Here is a 14,340-nt window from a genome sequence, read left to right on the forward strand (position 1 = left end):
ATGGCAAGAGGAATAACGACACAGCAGCTTGATGCCAAAGAGCACATGGCTCCTAGCACACCCAGCTTTCACTCACATTCAGAGCAACATCATCCACACTGGGCCTAATTCATATTTGCCAAAGGAAATTCTAGGGGTGATCAGGCCACCTGCTCCAATTCTGAATATGTAAAAGTAGCGCTTTTCATTTTAATTGTAGCTTCTCTGTGCAGAACCTTTTTTTCTCTATTGGGGGATTAATGGTTTACAGTTGACAGTAAAATACAATAATTTGTACATGGATAACATTTCCACATAACAATACAACCCTCAATAGGTCCTCCTCTGCCATCATGTTCCAGGACCTGAACCCTTGAACCTATTGTAAAGAACCTAAACATCTCAATACTTAGCCAGGCCATGACAAAGCCTCAGCTTTGCATATCAATAAGCTATGACAGCAACCCGTGGGGAAGACAATGTGCTTCCCCTTATAGATAAGAAAGTGCAGACTCTGGGAGGCAACTTGCTGTGAGTCACAGGGCTATGAAATGATGCTGTCTGCATTCAGATCTGCAGGTTTTATATTTCAAAAATCCATAGTCTTGCAACTATGTTTCTATCTATCCCTAGTGGGCCAGAGCTCCGTCTCAGTGAGTTTTTAAAGTTCATGTAGTTTATAATTTCTAATTTTCTAATAATAAACCTAGTTATTCTTTAGTGACTACATATTTCTATAATTAAATTGAGGATTTTTAATGTAAAATGTTTTAGGCAGTGGTCCGGGAGTTGGTGCAGTGATAAGGCTTTGGACTCTCAAGCATGAGCCCCTGAGTTCGATCCCCGGCAGCACATGTGCCAGAGTGATGTCTGGTTCTTTCTCTCTCCTCCTATCTTTCTCATTAATAAATAAATAAAATATTAAAAAAAATGTTTTAGGCATTGATGGCCTTTATTGATCTGTGTACACCACCAAGTTTAGGAACATTTTAAAAACTCCCTGTTGCACAAAAATTTAATTGATTTCAGGCATTTGCATGAAAGGTTCAGTGCTATGCTTACTCTGTAATGAAATAACGATTAGAAAAATCACTAAATGCCTGTAATCCCATCTTTTTACTAATTGAAATCAATCAAGCCTTGACTCCTATTAGCCTTGACTCACATAAAATGATCAGATGCCTCAAATAGGAAATGTCAGAGATGACACTGTTCAATTTAACTCCTGCTGACTGGGGGCTGGACCCCACAGCTATTCTGCTTAGACACAATGCAAAAGGAAGACAAAGCATACTCAAAGAATTGAGGCAAGAGTCAAAGGTGCCTATATACATACACACCCACCCACCAGAGGTGACATACATACATTAAATGCACACTTGCTTTACTTACTTCATGGTTTGACTAGAATTTTACTTGGGGACATTTGCTCAAACAGATAAAAGATCTGACCTGTATAAGTTTACTTGATCGAATCAATGTTAAAGATGTCCCCGAGGGTGCTGGGAGATGATTCAGGAGTAGAACGCACACTTTACCATGTGTGAGGAACCGGGCTCAAGCCCCACCACCACCACATTGGAGCGCCACACCAAGGGGAAGGTTCAGAAGATGAAAAGCAGTGCTGTGGTGTTTCTCCTCCTTTTCTGTCTCTCTCTTCCTCACTGCCTTTCACTTTTTTTAAAAAATATTTTATCTAATTATTTATTTATTGAGTAGAGAAAGAGAGAAATCAAGAGGAGCTGGGGAGATACAGAGGACAGAGAAAGAGAGACACCTGCAGTACTGCTTCAATACTTACAAAGGATTCCTCCCTGCAGGTGGAGACAAGGGACTTGAACCTGCATCCTTGTGCATTGTAGTATGTGTGCTCAACTAGGTACATCACCATGAGTCCCCCCCCCCCTTTTTAATTGCTACCAGGGCAACTACTGGGGCTCAGTGCCTTCATGACAAATCCACTGCTCTTGGCAACCATTCTTCCATTTACTTATTTATTTGTCTGTTTATTTTTTCTTTGATAGGATAGAGATTGAAAGGAAAAGGGAGGACAGAGAGGGACAGAAAGAGACACCTGCAGACCTGCTTCACAATTCGTGAAGCTTCTCCCCTGCAGGTGAGGAGTGGGGGCTTGAATCTAGGTCCTCAAGCACAGTAACGTGTGGTGTGTGTGCTTAATCGGGTGTGCCAGGGCTCGGTTCCCCATTCTACTTTCCATCTGAGAAAAAAAAGGATAGAAAAAATAATTTTCTGCTAATGGTGAAATAATGCAGGCACAAATGCTCAGTGAAGTTGTGGGAGCAAGGTAACCAAGCATGTGTGGACTTAAACCTTCAGTGAGCCCTGCAAGTAAGAATTACTTGGAGATCAATAAGAATGAATCAGAATTTAAGTTAGCATCCCTAGATGTGCATGTATCGATTAGGATTAAATTCGATTAAGGCAGAATTGAACTTTCTTTTATCTTTTTTTGATTTCTCTGACTCTGGAGGAGTGTGGACTCTATCAGGGAGCCAGTATGTTCATGCTGAGAATGAACACTAATCCATTAAGCAGCTTTGTGGTAATTCTATTAGGATTAAAACAAAATGTTTACCAAAGCAGAAATTCACTCCCAATAGTTTTCCTAGTGTTTTTATGGGGACTCAAGAGTTAGGCTTTTAAAAAGGTCAAACTAATTTTGTTATACTAGTAGTGATAAGACTTGGAAAAACAAACAGCCCCACAGATCAAACATTTGTCAAGTATTAAGGGGATCTTAGTGCTTAGCACACTCTGGTCTTCCTAACCTCCAGGCTGACTGTATAATTCTTGAAATCATTTCAGATCCATTTAAACCAAATGTTTGGTTCACACTGCAGAATTTCAAATAACCAATGTGAATATGCTTTTGCTTTCTGCCTCTTCCTCTTCTTCTTCCCTCTCTTTCTCTCCTCTAAAATAATGGAAGCAATTATTTATAAGCAAGGCCAAAAGGAAGTTAGTTTCCTGACCAGGGTCTGTGGCCCTTTGATGATTCTCAACTCAAAGCTTGTTTAGTGACCCAGCTCAGCTGAGCAAACTGTATAGAACAAAATCCAATACACTTGCACTCAGCTTTTAAATCACCACGAAGAGAAGAACGGATTAAGATTTCTTGTCCAGGGGCCAGGTTGTGGCGCACCTATTACAATATGCAAGAAACCAGGTTCATGTCCCCAGTTTTCTTTTTCCTTTCTTTCTGTCTTTCTTTCTTTCTTGCTCTTTCTTTCTTTCTTTCTTTCTTTCCCTCTTTCTTTCTTTCTTTCCCTCTTTGCTTCTTTCACTCTCTCTTTCCTTCTTTCACTCTTTCTTTTTTTCTTTCTTTCTTTCTTTCTTCAGGGTTATCACTGGGGCTCGGTGCCTACACTATGAATCTACTGCTCCTGGAAGTTATTTTTTCCCTTTTATTGCCCTTGTTGTTTATCATTGTTGTTGTTACTGTCATTGTTGGATAGGACAGAGAGAAATCGAGAGAGGAGGGGAAGACAGAGAAGGGGAGAGAAAGATAGATACTTGCAGATCTGCGTCACCGCTTGTGAAGCCATCCCCCTGCAGGTGGGGAGCTGGGGGCTCGAACCGGGATCCTTAGGCAGGTCCTTGTGCTTTGTGCCATGTGCACTTAACCCACTGCGCTACCACCCAGCCCCCAAGTCCCCAGTTGCTGTGAAATTGTGCAGATGCATTCACATCTGCCATGTTGTCCCCTCAGGCTACTGCTAGTTCCCGTGAGAGTTGGGACATTCTGGGAGTGCCTGTTCCGCCATGTTGTGCCCTCAGGACATTGTCTATATCCCCGCCATATCTGGAGTGCTTTGGTTACTCCTCCCCCTCCCATTCTCATGAGAGAGTTATCATCCTATCCTGGAGTGCTATGGTTACTCCTCCCCCTTCCCATTCTCATGAAAGCTACTCCTATAAAAGCCCTTCGTCTTCCGCACCTCGCTCTCTTGCCAGCACTTCACTCCAGTGTTCAGACGCAGGAAAGGTTACTGCGTGAGGCGGCCATTTTCGCTACCTCCACGTGGCCCAACCTGCTTCTCTAGCACCCAACTCTGAGGTTCCAGCGCAAATAAAGATTTGTGTTTCCTCTTCGCTCCGGACCCCCTCTCTCTCATCTCCGCGGCCCGCGCACAACAACATCTGGCTCTACAACACCCAGTTTTCACCTACAGGGGGAGAGGCTTCTCTATGGGCTGCAGGTCTCTTTCTTTCTCCCCCTCTACTCTCAATCTCTATGTCCTATCAAATAAATAAACTGTTTGAAAAAAAAAAACTTGTTTTTTCTAACTGTACAAGAGCAGTGTATCTCAAAGCCATAGCAACTCTGGATAATTGTGCACAGCTTATAGGTCAGAACTGTCAGTAAAAATCAGTCGAAACAAACATTGCTGTTGTCGCTTTTGTTCCACACTTCAGACCTATTAGTAAAGTCACTGTTGGGTTTACAGAGGAGCCTGAAGATGTGCAGATATTACATAAGCATGAGGGCCTAGCTGAATGAGAAGCAGTTACAGAGAGAACCTCAGCTCTGATGTTTTTACCACCAGCTGGGTGAGAAAGTACATCTTTGTTGCAATCGCTACAGCTAATATACAGCCTTACAGTCCTCATCTAGAAGATGCCCTGATGAGGACACAAAGAGAATACATTTGTGAATCAGATAATGCATTACCTGGTGTGAAGCTGTCCTTCAATCAGTTACTGTCTCTTTTCTGCTGGCCCCCACTAAAAGGTCAAGACACATCACTCCCAAGTTGTTTCACTTGTTTGTTTGTTTTTAACCAGAGCACTGCTCAGCTCTGGTTTAGAGTAGTACCGGGGATTGAACCTGGGACTTCAGGAAGGACTTTATTTGAGGAGAAAACTTGTGATAAGATTGCAGCCAACCACAACATTGCTAGGACCATTCAGAACAGTATTGTAGCTGATCAAAATGGAAGCTGGCTGAAATATAGGCCAGCCTATATCTGTGGACTCAGCTAAATATGAACCCTGCCTACAAAAGATGTGTGACTTAACTGCTGGATTAAGTGCACATGGCATGAAGCACAAGGACCACACTAAGGATCCCAGTTCGAGCCCCTGGCTCCCCACCTGCAGGGGCTTCGCTTCACAGGCAGTGAAGAAGGTCTGCAGGTGTCTATCTTTCTCTCCCCGTCTTCCCCTCCTCTCTCCATTTCTCTCTCTGTCCTATCTAACAACGACAACATCAACAACAACAATAATAATAACTACAGCAACAATAAAAAACAGCAAGGGCAACAAAAGGGAAAACAAACAAACAAATAAAGTTAACCTATATCTAAGGCTGTGGGAGAACTATAGTGCTTATCCGTGGGAATGGGGACAAAGATCTTTGGTGATGGGAGTACTGGGCGGGGGGAGAGAGACTGTAAACTACCGACCTCTTAAGTAAAAAAAAAAAAAAAAAAAAAAAAAAAGTAGAGAGAGAAAGAAAGAGAGACAGAGGGAGAGAGGAATTATTTCAAGAAACACAGGAAACCTTTGCAGAACAGGAACTTTTCACTCTTCAGATCTTCCTCTTCTGCCAGGTATGGTTGAGGCAAATTCCCAGTAAGGCATTACAATTAAATAACAGCTAATATTTACTGTACACTTAGGAACCAGGCATTGCCCTTATACTACATTGTGCCTAATCCCTGCAGTAATCTTGTAAGTACTATTATGATTCTTAGTGTTGCCTCAGAACCTCATGCTTCAGAGTCCAATGCTTTCTCCACAGTTCCACCTCCCAGATCACTATTGTGCTTCTTATCTTAATGATGAGAAAAGCAGGGAATGGAGAAGAAACTTGTTCAAGGTCACACAAACAATATACCCCAGAACTGGTACTTTTATCTGAGCAGTTCTTCCATTTAGCTACTAGATTCTATCATATGCTACAGTTCAGTTCTACCTTTCCACCTGGCTAATGGGTAGAGTGTTGTAAACACTTGCTAGTATTTGGGCCACTGCAGAGAACCTCCAAAGTCACTGACACCTATTTCCCCTCTCTTGTGGCTGCGGTTGGCCCACTTCTGATTTAAAATGGTTCAAAAGAAGCAGTCACAGAGGGCAGATAAAAAAAAAAAAAAAAGCAAAGAATATTACCTTATTCTCTTGTCGTCCACTTTCTTCAAGTATTCGTCCCTCTTAAGGACTCCCAGGATCATTTCCTTCTCATGATCCAGTAGAAAAGACAAATTGATGAACTCGGAATTCTTAGACATGGTGCTTCAGCAGCAGCTCTGAGCAACAGTGATTTGAATCTTCCAGGTGGACTGATATTGAATCTTCCAGGAAAATTCAATTCTTCAGAGCAACCTAGAGTTACTTAGTTGCTTGATACAGAGTGGACTTCTTTACAAGGTCTCTGAAGAACTGCTGAAGACACTGACTTTTTCTTTGGGGCCACACAAAAAACAATTGCCATTGGGATTATATCCCAAGAAATTCATGATTGTTTTAAGTGGAACTGCTCTGACGTCTTTGCTGTGTGCAGTCAGGTGGCAGCTGAGTTTCACTAATGATGCTTGCTATTAGGCCTTCGGAAAGCTACCAAGCAAGAATCAAGTCTGCTGGGATGGAGTCCAGAAAACACTGGAAAGGGGAGGAAACAAAGAAAAGAAAAACTGATTAGACCATGTTTCCCCAGAGCACTTAGTAAGAGTATTAATTTATTTGTTTATTTATTTATTTATTGGAAACAGTGATGCACCTAACAACAACAACAACAACAACAACAAATTTAAGATTTATCCAGTACTGTAGGTTTACTGTCATTCTGAAATGATTCCAGATTCTTTTTACACATTCAGTTGAAACAGTGTATAGAAATTAATACCAGTTACATACTTTTCCCATATTTGGGGGCTACTCTCTTCCCTGATTCAGCTTCCTGGTCCTTTTTCCAACTATGACACCACCCCTCCAGATAATAGCTCAGGTCACCTGCACATGGGTATGGGCCCCCTGGAATATACCTAAACTAGGCCTACTAGCTTTTTCCAAAATGGAGACCCCCAAATCTCCATCCACAATAGTCTTGCCTTTAGGTTCATGATTAGTCAACAATTTGCTCTGCTTTCTATCTTAACTGCTTTCAGCCACAAGGTTCCAGATGCTACCATGATGCCAACCAGACTTCCCTGGGAAGACGACACCACCAATGTGTCCTGGAGCCCAGCTTCCCCAGAGTCCCGCCCCACTAGAGAAAGAGAGAGACAGGCTGGGAGTACGGATCCACTGTCAGTGCCCATATTCAGTGGGGAAGCAATTACAGAAGCCAGACCTTCCACCTTCTGCACCCCATAGTGGCCCTGGCTCCACGCTCCCAGAGGGCTAAAGACTAGGAAAGCTATCAGGAGAGGGAATGGGAAATGGAGTTCCGGTGGTGGGAACTGTGTGGAGTTGTACCCCTCTGATCCTATGGTCTTGTCAGTGTTTCCATTTTATAAATAAAAACTTAAAATCACAGGTTCAATCCCCCACACCACCATAAGCCAGAGCTGAGCAGTGCTATGGTGTTTCTCTCTGTGTTTCTATCTGCAACTCTCTCAAAAACAAAAAAATATATATTTAAAAAAAAAAAAAGGAAGTCGGGCGGTGGCGCAGTGGGTTAAGCGCACGTGGCGCAGAGCGCAGGGACCGGCGTAAGGATCCCGGTTCAAGCCCCCGGCAGGTCTGCAGGTGTCTATCTTTCTCTCCCCTCTCTCTGTGTCTTCCCCTCCTCTCTCCATTTCTCTCTGTCCTATCCAACAACAGAGCAACGTCAACAATGGCAATAATAACCGCAACGAGGCTGCAACAACTAGGGCAACAAAAAGGGGGGAAAATGGCCTCCAGGAGCGGTGGATTCATGGTGCAGGCACCGAGCCCAGCAATAACCCTGGAGGGAAAAAAAAAAAAAAGAGGGCATTGAGTCATCTAAAAATTCAAGGACTGTTCTCTCTTTTCATTTTCTTTCTTTTTTTTTCATTTTCTTTTCTGACATTACCAAAGTCTCTCCACTTTGAGCAGACTTTTTCAGAAAAACACAACATCAAAGCTTCCTTCAATGCATTGGGAGGTTGGACTCAAAGTGGGTTAAGCACATGTGGTACGAAGCACAAGGACTGGCATAAGGATCCCGGTTCGAGCCCCCGGCTCCCCACCTGCAGAGGAGTCACTTTACAGGCAATGAAGCAGGTCTGCAGGTGTCTTTCTCTCCCCCTCTCTTTCTTCCCCTCCTCTCTCCATTTCTCTGTCCTATCCAACAACAACGACATCAATAACAAAAAGGGGGGGGCAACAAAAGGGAATAAATAAAGTTTAAAAGAAAAAGAAAAAACAGCAATAATAACTACAACAACAATAAAAAACAACAAGGGCGACAAAAGCGAAAATAAATATATATATAAACATTTTCTTTTCAGTTTGATTGTTGCCATTACTGACAACTGCAGTCCCCTCAGAGGAAGAACACAAATGATCTTTCCATTCTTCCCTTCTCTCTTCTGGTTTTATGCAGAAATGGAGGAGAAAAAAAAAAACATTCATTTAGTAACTCAGTGTGTGAATATGCAATTGCTGGGGTGGGCTCACTTAACACCAATTTGCATTTGAAATGTCAGCAGCAGAATGCCCCAAGTGAATATTCTGTAGAATTGTGTTTAGAAATTATTCAAGTACTTGGGAGCTATAAAAGTGCTTGACCTAAAACTAGTTATCCTTGCCTTGGGCTATAATGTAAGTGGGTCATCTAAAAATTCAAGGACTCTTCTCTCTTTTCTTTTTCTTTTTTTTTTTTTTTTTCATTTTCTTTTCTGACATTACCAAAGTCTCTCCACTTTGAGCAGACTTTTTCAGAAAAACACAACATCAAAGCTTCCATCAATGCATTTGGAGATTGGACTCGAACCTGGGTCATGAACAATGAATGGGAAAGTCCAGGTGAAGTATGTTGCAGGTCCCCAAGGTTCTACTCTGTGTGGAGACTAAAGGGAGGGTACTGACAATTCAGGGGTGGCACAGGGTTTAAGAAAAATAAAAATTACTTTACCATAAGATTTGAATGGACAGAATTTGCCCTAACTGGCTGTTCCTTCTTAGGTAGCTGGGTGGGCTGGTAAGGCTGATTTGCAAACTGGTCAAGGGGATTAAAAGTAGCCCAGCTTTACCAAGGAAATCAAGATGCTGTCTTCAGCAGCAGGATTGGACTGCAACTATAACTGGGTAATAGAGCTGGGGTCTAACTGGTAACACAGTCCTTCTGGAAAAATACATGGGGCGTGGGGCACTGGAGAAAGGATTGTAAGCCTGGGTGTTGACAAAGGTATCTAAGCAGCTTTGGTGTATTGAACCAAAGTAAAAGACACTGGTGTGTGTGTGTGTGTGTGTTGGGGGGGGTTTCAGGTCCTGGAATGTAATGGCAGAGGAGGACCAAGTGGGAGTTGTATTGTTATCTGGAAATGTTATGCATGTACAAACTATTGTGTTTTGCTGTCAACTGTAAACCATTAATCCCCACCAATAAAACTTTTTTTTAAAAGTGATCTAATTGGCTATCAGGCCTCAAAAGAAGAAATTAACCAGTTTGCTGCCTGTAGCACTGCTCCATGCTGGGTGATGACCTGGCACATTTTCATGCCATCAATTACTCAGATGCATAAACCTCATTCCCCTGGCTTGAATTTTTCTCCTCGACACCTCTCATCCAAAGCGAACTTCTCAGAGAGGAGGACTCCTTTCATGAAGCCATTTTCTGGTCTTGACAGTAGAACCCAGGATTTGGTTTTGTATGTCTCCTGCCAACTAAATCCAAGTTCATGATATGAATCCAGGTTCACTATGCACTTTGGTCACAAGCCCACTTTTTCTAGGGGTTGTGTCATAAAATTATTTGTAAAATGGGGGTCGGGCAGTAGCGCAGTGGATTAAGTGCACATGGCATGAAGCACAAGGACCACACTAAGGATCCCGGTTTGAGCCCCTGGCTCCCCACCTGCAGGGGGTTCGCTTCACAGGCTGTGAAACAGGTCTGTAAGTGTCTATCTTTCTCTCTCCCTCTCTATCTTCCCCTCCTCTTTCCATTTCTCTCTGTCCTATCCAACAAGACAGTAATCACAACACCTATATTTAAAATAAGGGCAACAAAAGGGGAAAAAAATAGCCTCCAAGAGCAGTGGCTTCATAGTGCAGGCACTGAGCTCCAGCAATAACCCTGGAGGCAAAAAAAAATTTGTAAAATAAGGCTATCTGGGAAATACCTCCCCCAGGCTTAAGGCATTTACAAGGCAAAAATTTAAGTCAGCTTCTAGCCATTCTGCATATCAAAAGGTAAGGCCTCTCACACCTAGTCGCTGAATAGAGGCAACTGACTAGAAAACTACCTCCCCTACCCCACTCCATCCCCTCCCTGATGCCAGGGTGGTTACCAAACCATTCCTTCACCCAGACAGGCAGTTATCTCTCTCCTAAAGGACAGGCCTCCCTGTCTCCCTGCCATGAGACAGATGGCTTCTATTTACTGTGTACCCTTATCCTTCTCTTACTATTTCATAACTGGTTTATTCCAATCAACTTTATACACTCTTTGCTGCTACCTCACTCTCTCCCTGATCCCCTGTGCATCTCTGGCCATAAAAAGGCAAAACATGACTTCAGTTTCTCATTCTTTAGTCAAATGTGCCCAGTAAACAGTCAAAATTAGGAGAGAAAAAGCTCAGGGTAGATAGCTTAATGGTTATGCAAAGAGACTCAGATACCTGAGGTTCAGTCCCTGCATCACCTACAAACCAGAGCTGAGCACAGCTCTGGTGTTTTTTAAAAAACTTTTCATTCATATGTAGACAGCTCTACTATTTCTGATGCATTTTTTTTTGTTTGTTTGTTTTCCTACTGGGCCAATAACCTTTCTAAATTGAGCTTAACTTTTTTTTTTTTTTTAAACCAGAGCACTGCTCAGCTCTGGTTTATGGTGGCGTGGAGGAGTTGGTACTTTTGAGCCTCAGGCGTGAAGAGTCTCTTTGCATAACCATTATGCTGTCTACCCCCACCTAGCTGAACTATTTTTCAAAAATTTTAAAGGAAAAAAATTAAATGTTTATTTTTTATAATTTATTTAGGATAGAAACAGAAATTGAGAAGGGAGGCAGAAACAGAGAGGGAGGGAGATGGACTTCTGCAACACTGTTTAACTGCTCAAGAAGCTTTCTCCCCCAGCCCCCGGCAGGTGGAGATCTGAGGCTTGAATCTGTATAGTCCATGTGTGCTCAACCAGGTGTGCCATCACATGGCCCTGAAATGCAAATCTGAGTTATTTACTAGTGAGGGGGTGGACACAGGACACTGAGTTTAAGGGCCCAACACTGTATATACCTTGTCACCTCTTTGGCACCACAAAGTTTTTTTTAAGTTATTTTTATTTATTTATTGGATAGAGATAGTCAGAAATCGAGAGGAAGCGGGGGAAAGAGGGAAAGAGACAGACACCTGCAGCCGTGCTTCATCATCACTTGCAAAGCTTTCCCCCTGCAGGTGGGGACTAGGGGCTTGAACCTGGCTCCTTGAGCACTGCAACATTTGTACTCAACCAGGTGTGCCACCACCTGGCCCCAGCATCACAAAGATTTTAAAAGAGAACCTTTTCTGAAAAACATTTAAAATGAATAGAGGTTGGCATTTTGAAGGAAAAGGGTGTGTCTAAAAACATCTCATTACATGGTACTTGAACTACAGTTTCAAAAACAGCATGCTTCTGAAAGAGCTCTTTGAATGAAATTAATAAAAATTCCATTTGCCTATTACTATGTGACAACACAGGTTACATGGATTTTTCCCCCAGCACATTTTGAGAAATTTTTAGAATTCAAACTAAACAGCATATACAAAATTCCCATGGGTGTGCCTTTTAAATAGATGGACAGGCAAGAAACCCCATGACTGTCAAAAGGTGAGAGCCACAGAGAGAGAGAGAGAGAAAAAAGACAGTGTGGGAGGAGAATAAATTGTACCTTCACTCTGAACCCCAAGCTGAAAATCTCAAGGGAATTGCAAGCTTTTTTCTCTTCTTTTTTAATCGGAGCACTGCTCAGCTCTGACTGTTGGTGGGGCTGTGAACTGAGCCTGGCAAACATTTCCTTTCAATCAAGCAGGTTCTTCTCAAATGGACAATGTATGTGGCACTTCCCACAGGAATATAGCAGTTGGTTTTACAAAAAATTTTCCAGTGGTAGTGGGTCTCTGGACAGTAACAGGAAGGCCAATAAGCCATGATGCCTGGGAAGCCACCTTCTCAGAATGCTCCTGGACAATTCCATGCTGCCAAAAATGTTTCAGGGAATAGAACATAGAAAATGAAAAGACCTGTACAAAGGATGCCACTGCAAGTGAAACTCAAAGAGACACGAGACAAGCTAGGGGAATAAAGTCTTTCTTTCTGTCTCCAGGGTTATCACTGGGGCTCGGTGCCTGCACTATACACTGCTCCTGGAGGCCATTTTTCCCTTTTGTTGCCTTTGTTTATCGTTGTTGTTGTTATTGTTATTGCTATTATTGTTGAAGACAGGGAGTGAGAGAAAGGTAGACACCTGCAGACCTGCTTCACCACTTGTGAAGCAACCTCCCTGCAAGGGGGGAGCCTAAGACTTGAAGTGGGATCCTTAAGCCGCCATATGCGCATAGCCCCCTGAGCTACTGCCCAGCCCCGGAATAAAATCTTTCTAAAGAAAGGCCAGAGCAGCCATCTTCCAGTAAATCGCCAAAATGACTAACACGAAGGGAAAGAGGAGAGGAACCCGCTATATGTTCTCTAGGCCTTTTAGAAAACATGGAGTTGTTCCTTTGGCCACATATATGCGGATCTATAAGAAAGGTGATATTGTAGATATAAAGGGAATGGGCACTGTTCAAAAAGGAATGCCTTACAAATGTTACCATGGCAAAACTGGAAGAGTCTACAATGTTACCCAGCATGCTGTTGGTATTGTTGTAAACAAACAAGTAAAGGGCAAGATTCTTGCCAAGAGAATTAATGTTCGCATTGAGCATATTAAGCACTCTAAGAGCAGAGACAGCTTCTTGAAACATGTGAAGGAAAATGATCAGAAAAAAAAAGGAAGCCAAAGAGAAGGGGACTTGGGTTCAACTGAAGCGCCAGCCTGCTCCACCCAGAGAAGCACACTTTGTGAGAACCAATGGAAAGGAACCAGAGCTGCTGGAACCCATTCCCTATGAATTCATGGCATGATCAATATAAACACTTAATAAATATCAGAACTATAAAAAAAAAGAAAAAAAAGAAAAAGGACTATCATCTAGAAAACACAAAATGCTCTTTAAATTATAAGAAAATGAAGCCGTAAGATAAAGATTAGAAGAGCATAAGACAAGGGTCAGAGAAATAAATCACCAGGTAGGGCACATGAAAACAGAAACCCAATGGTAGATACTATGACACTGGAGGATGTTCCAGTGCTCTGGTGTTTCCATCTGAATGAAAAGGTAGTTCAATTTTGCAATGGGGGCGGGGAGGGAGTAAAACCAGGTAATCTACCATATTGGCAGTTCATATAAACATGAAAAGAAATTTCCTCTCTGTAATTTGCATTTGTATTGCTAATCTCTCACCATTCTCTATTATGAAAATAAAAGCACCCATTTCATGTTTGGTGAGGGTGTGTGGAAATAAGCATGCTAGTACCCCATTGACAGGAACAGAAAAAGGTGCTGTCCCTGTAGCAGAACTGGCGTTTGAAGGGCAATTCTTCAAAGGATGTTTGCACAGTGACCAGTCCTGGAAAAACATCAGGTTTCTCAGGAGCAAAGGGCAGATTTGCTTATGATATGCTAAACAAAGCTCATGTCTCCCATTCAGGGCAGAGGGCAGGCTTAACTATAGACCATTATATATTAAAAAATTTTTTTTTAAAAATCAGGAGGGAAGAGCTATAGACAACCTTGGGGTCCTGGTACATAATGAAAGCGCACCCATGTGTCAAAGACTGCACTGTAAACCATTACCTGCCCAAATGAAAATGGTTAAAATAAAAAAAAAAAAAATCAGTTCCTTAGCTTCTGTGTTTCTCTGCAAATACACAGCATACACAATGTCCTCATGTGCATTTGGGAGGAGAGGGCGAGGGGAGGAACCACAGCAGCAGCCTGAGAGGTGGCGCAATGGACAGTGTTGGGCTTTCAGTCATGAGGTCCTGTGTTTGACCCCAGCATCTCAAGTACCAAAGAGTGATGTTCTGGTGGTTCCCATCTCCCTCTTTGTCATTAATAATGTTAAAAATGTTCTGTGCCATGGCTTCTGCCTTCTCTCACACATCTCTATGCCAAGCACATTCCTCTAAGAAG

At 42.5% G+C, this 14,340-nt stretch overlaps 2 protein-coding genes and 1 pseudogene across 3 annotated transcripts in view; 1 reads left to right on the plus strand and 2 right to left on the minus strand.

Moving 5' to 3' along the window:
* The window catches only part of SYTL5 (synaptotagmin like 5), a 107,294-nt gene extending 101,037 nt beyond the window's left edge, over positions 1-6,257 (minus strand). For both annotated transcript variants that reach the window (XM_060182627.1, XM_060182626.1), the window contains exon 1: positions 6,112-6,257. In XM_060182627.1, coding sequence (XP_060038610.1) covers positions 6,112-6,230 — 119 coding nt within the window. In that variant the 5' untranslated portion in view covers positions 6,231-6,257. The remainder of the gene's footprint in view (positions 1-6,111) is intronic.
* A 31-nt stretch (positions 6,258-6,288) lies between these two features.
* Positions 6,289-14,340, minus strand: part of LOC103113665 (huntingtin-interacting protein M) — a 45,605-nt gene continuing 37,553 nt past the window's right edge. The window contains exon 3 of the transcript XR_009547453.1: positions 6,289-6,575. The gene's annotated coding sequence lies outside the window, so the exon portion shown is untranslated. The remainder of the gene's footprint in view (positions 6,576-14,340) is intronic.
* Positions 12,713-13,250, plus strand: LOC103113647 (large ribosomal subunit protein eL21-like; annotated as a pseudogene).

Source organism: Erinaceus europaeus, chromosome X (assembly GCF_950295315.1).
Source record: "Erinaceus europaeus chromosome X, mEriEur2.1, whole genome shotgun sequence".
Classification (NCBI taxonomy): Eukaryota; Metazoa; Chordata; class Mammalia; order Eulipotyphla; family Erinaceidae; genus Erinaceus; species Erinaceus europaeus.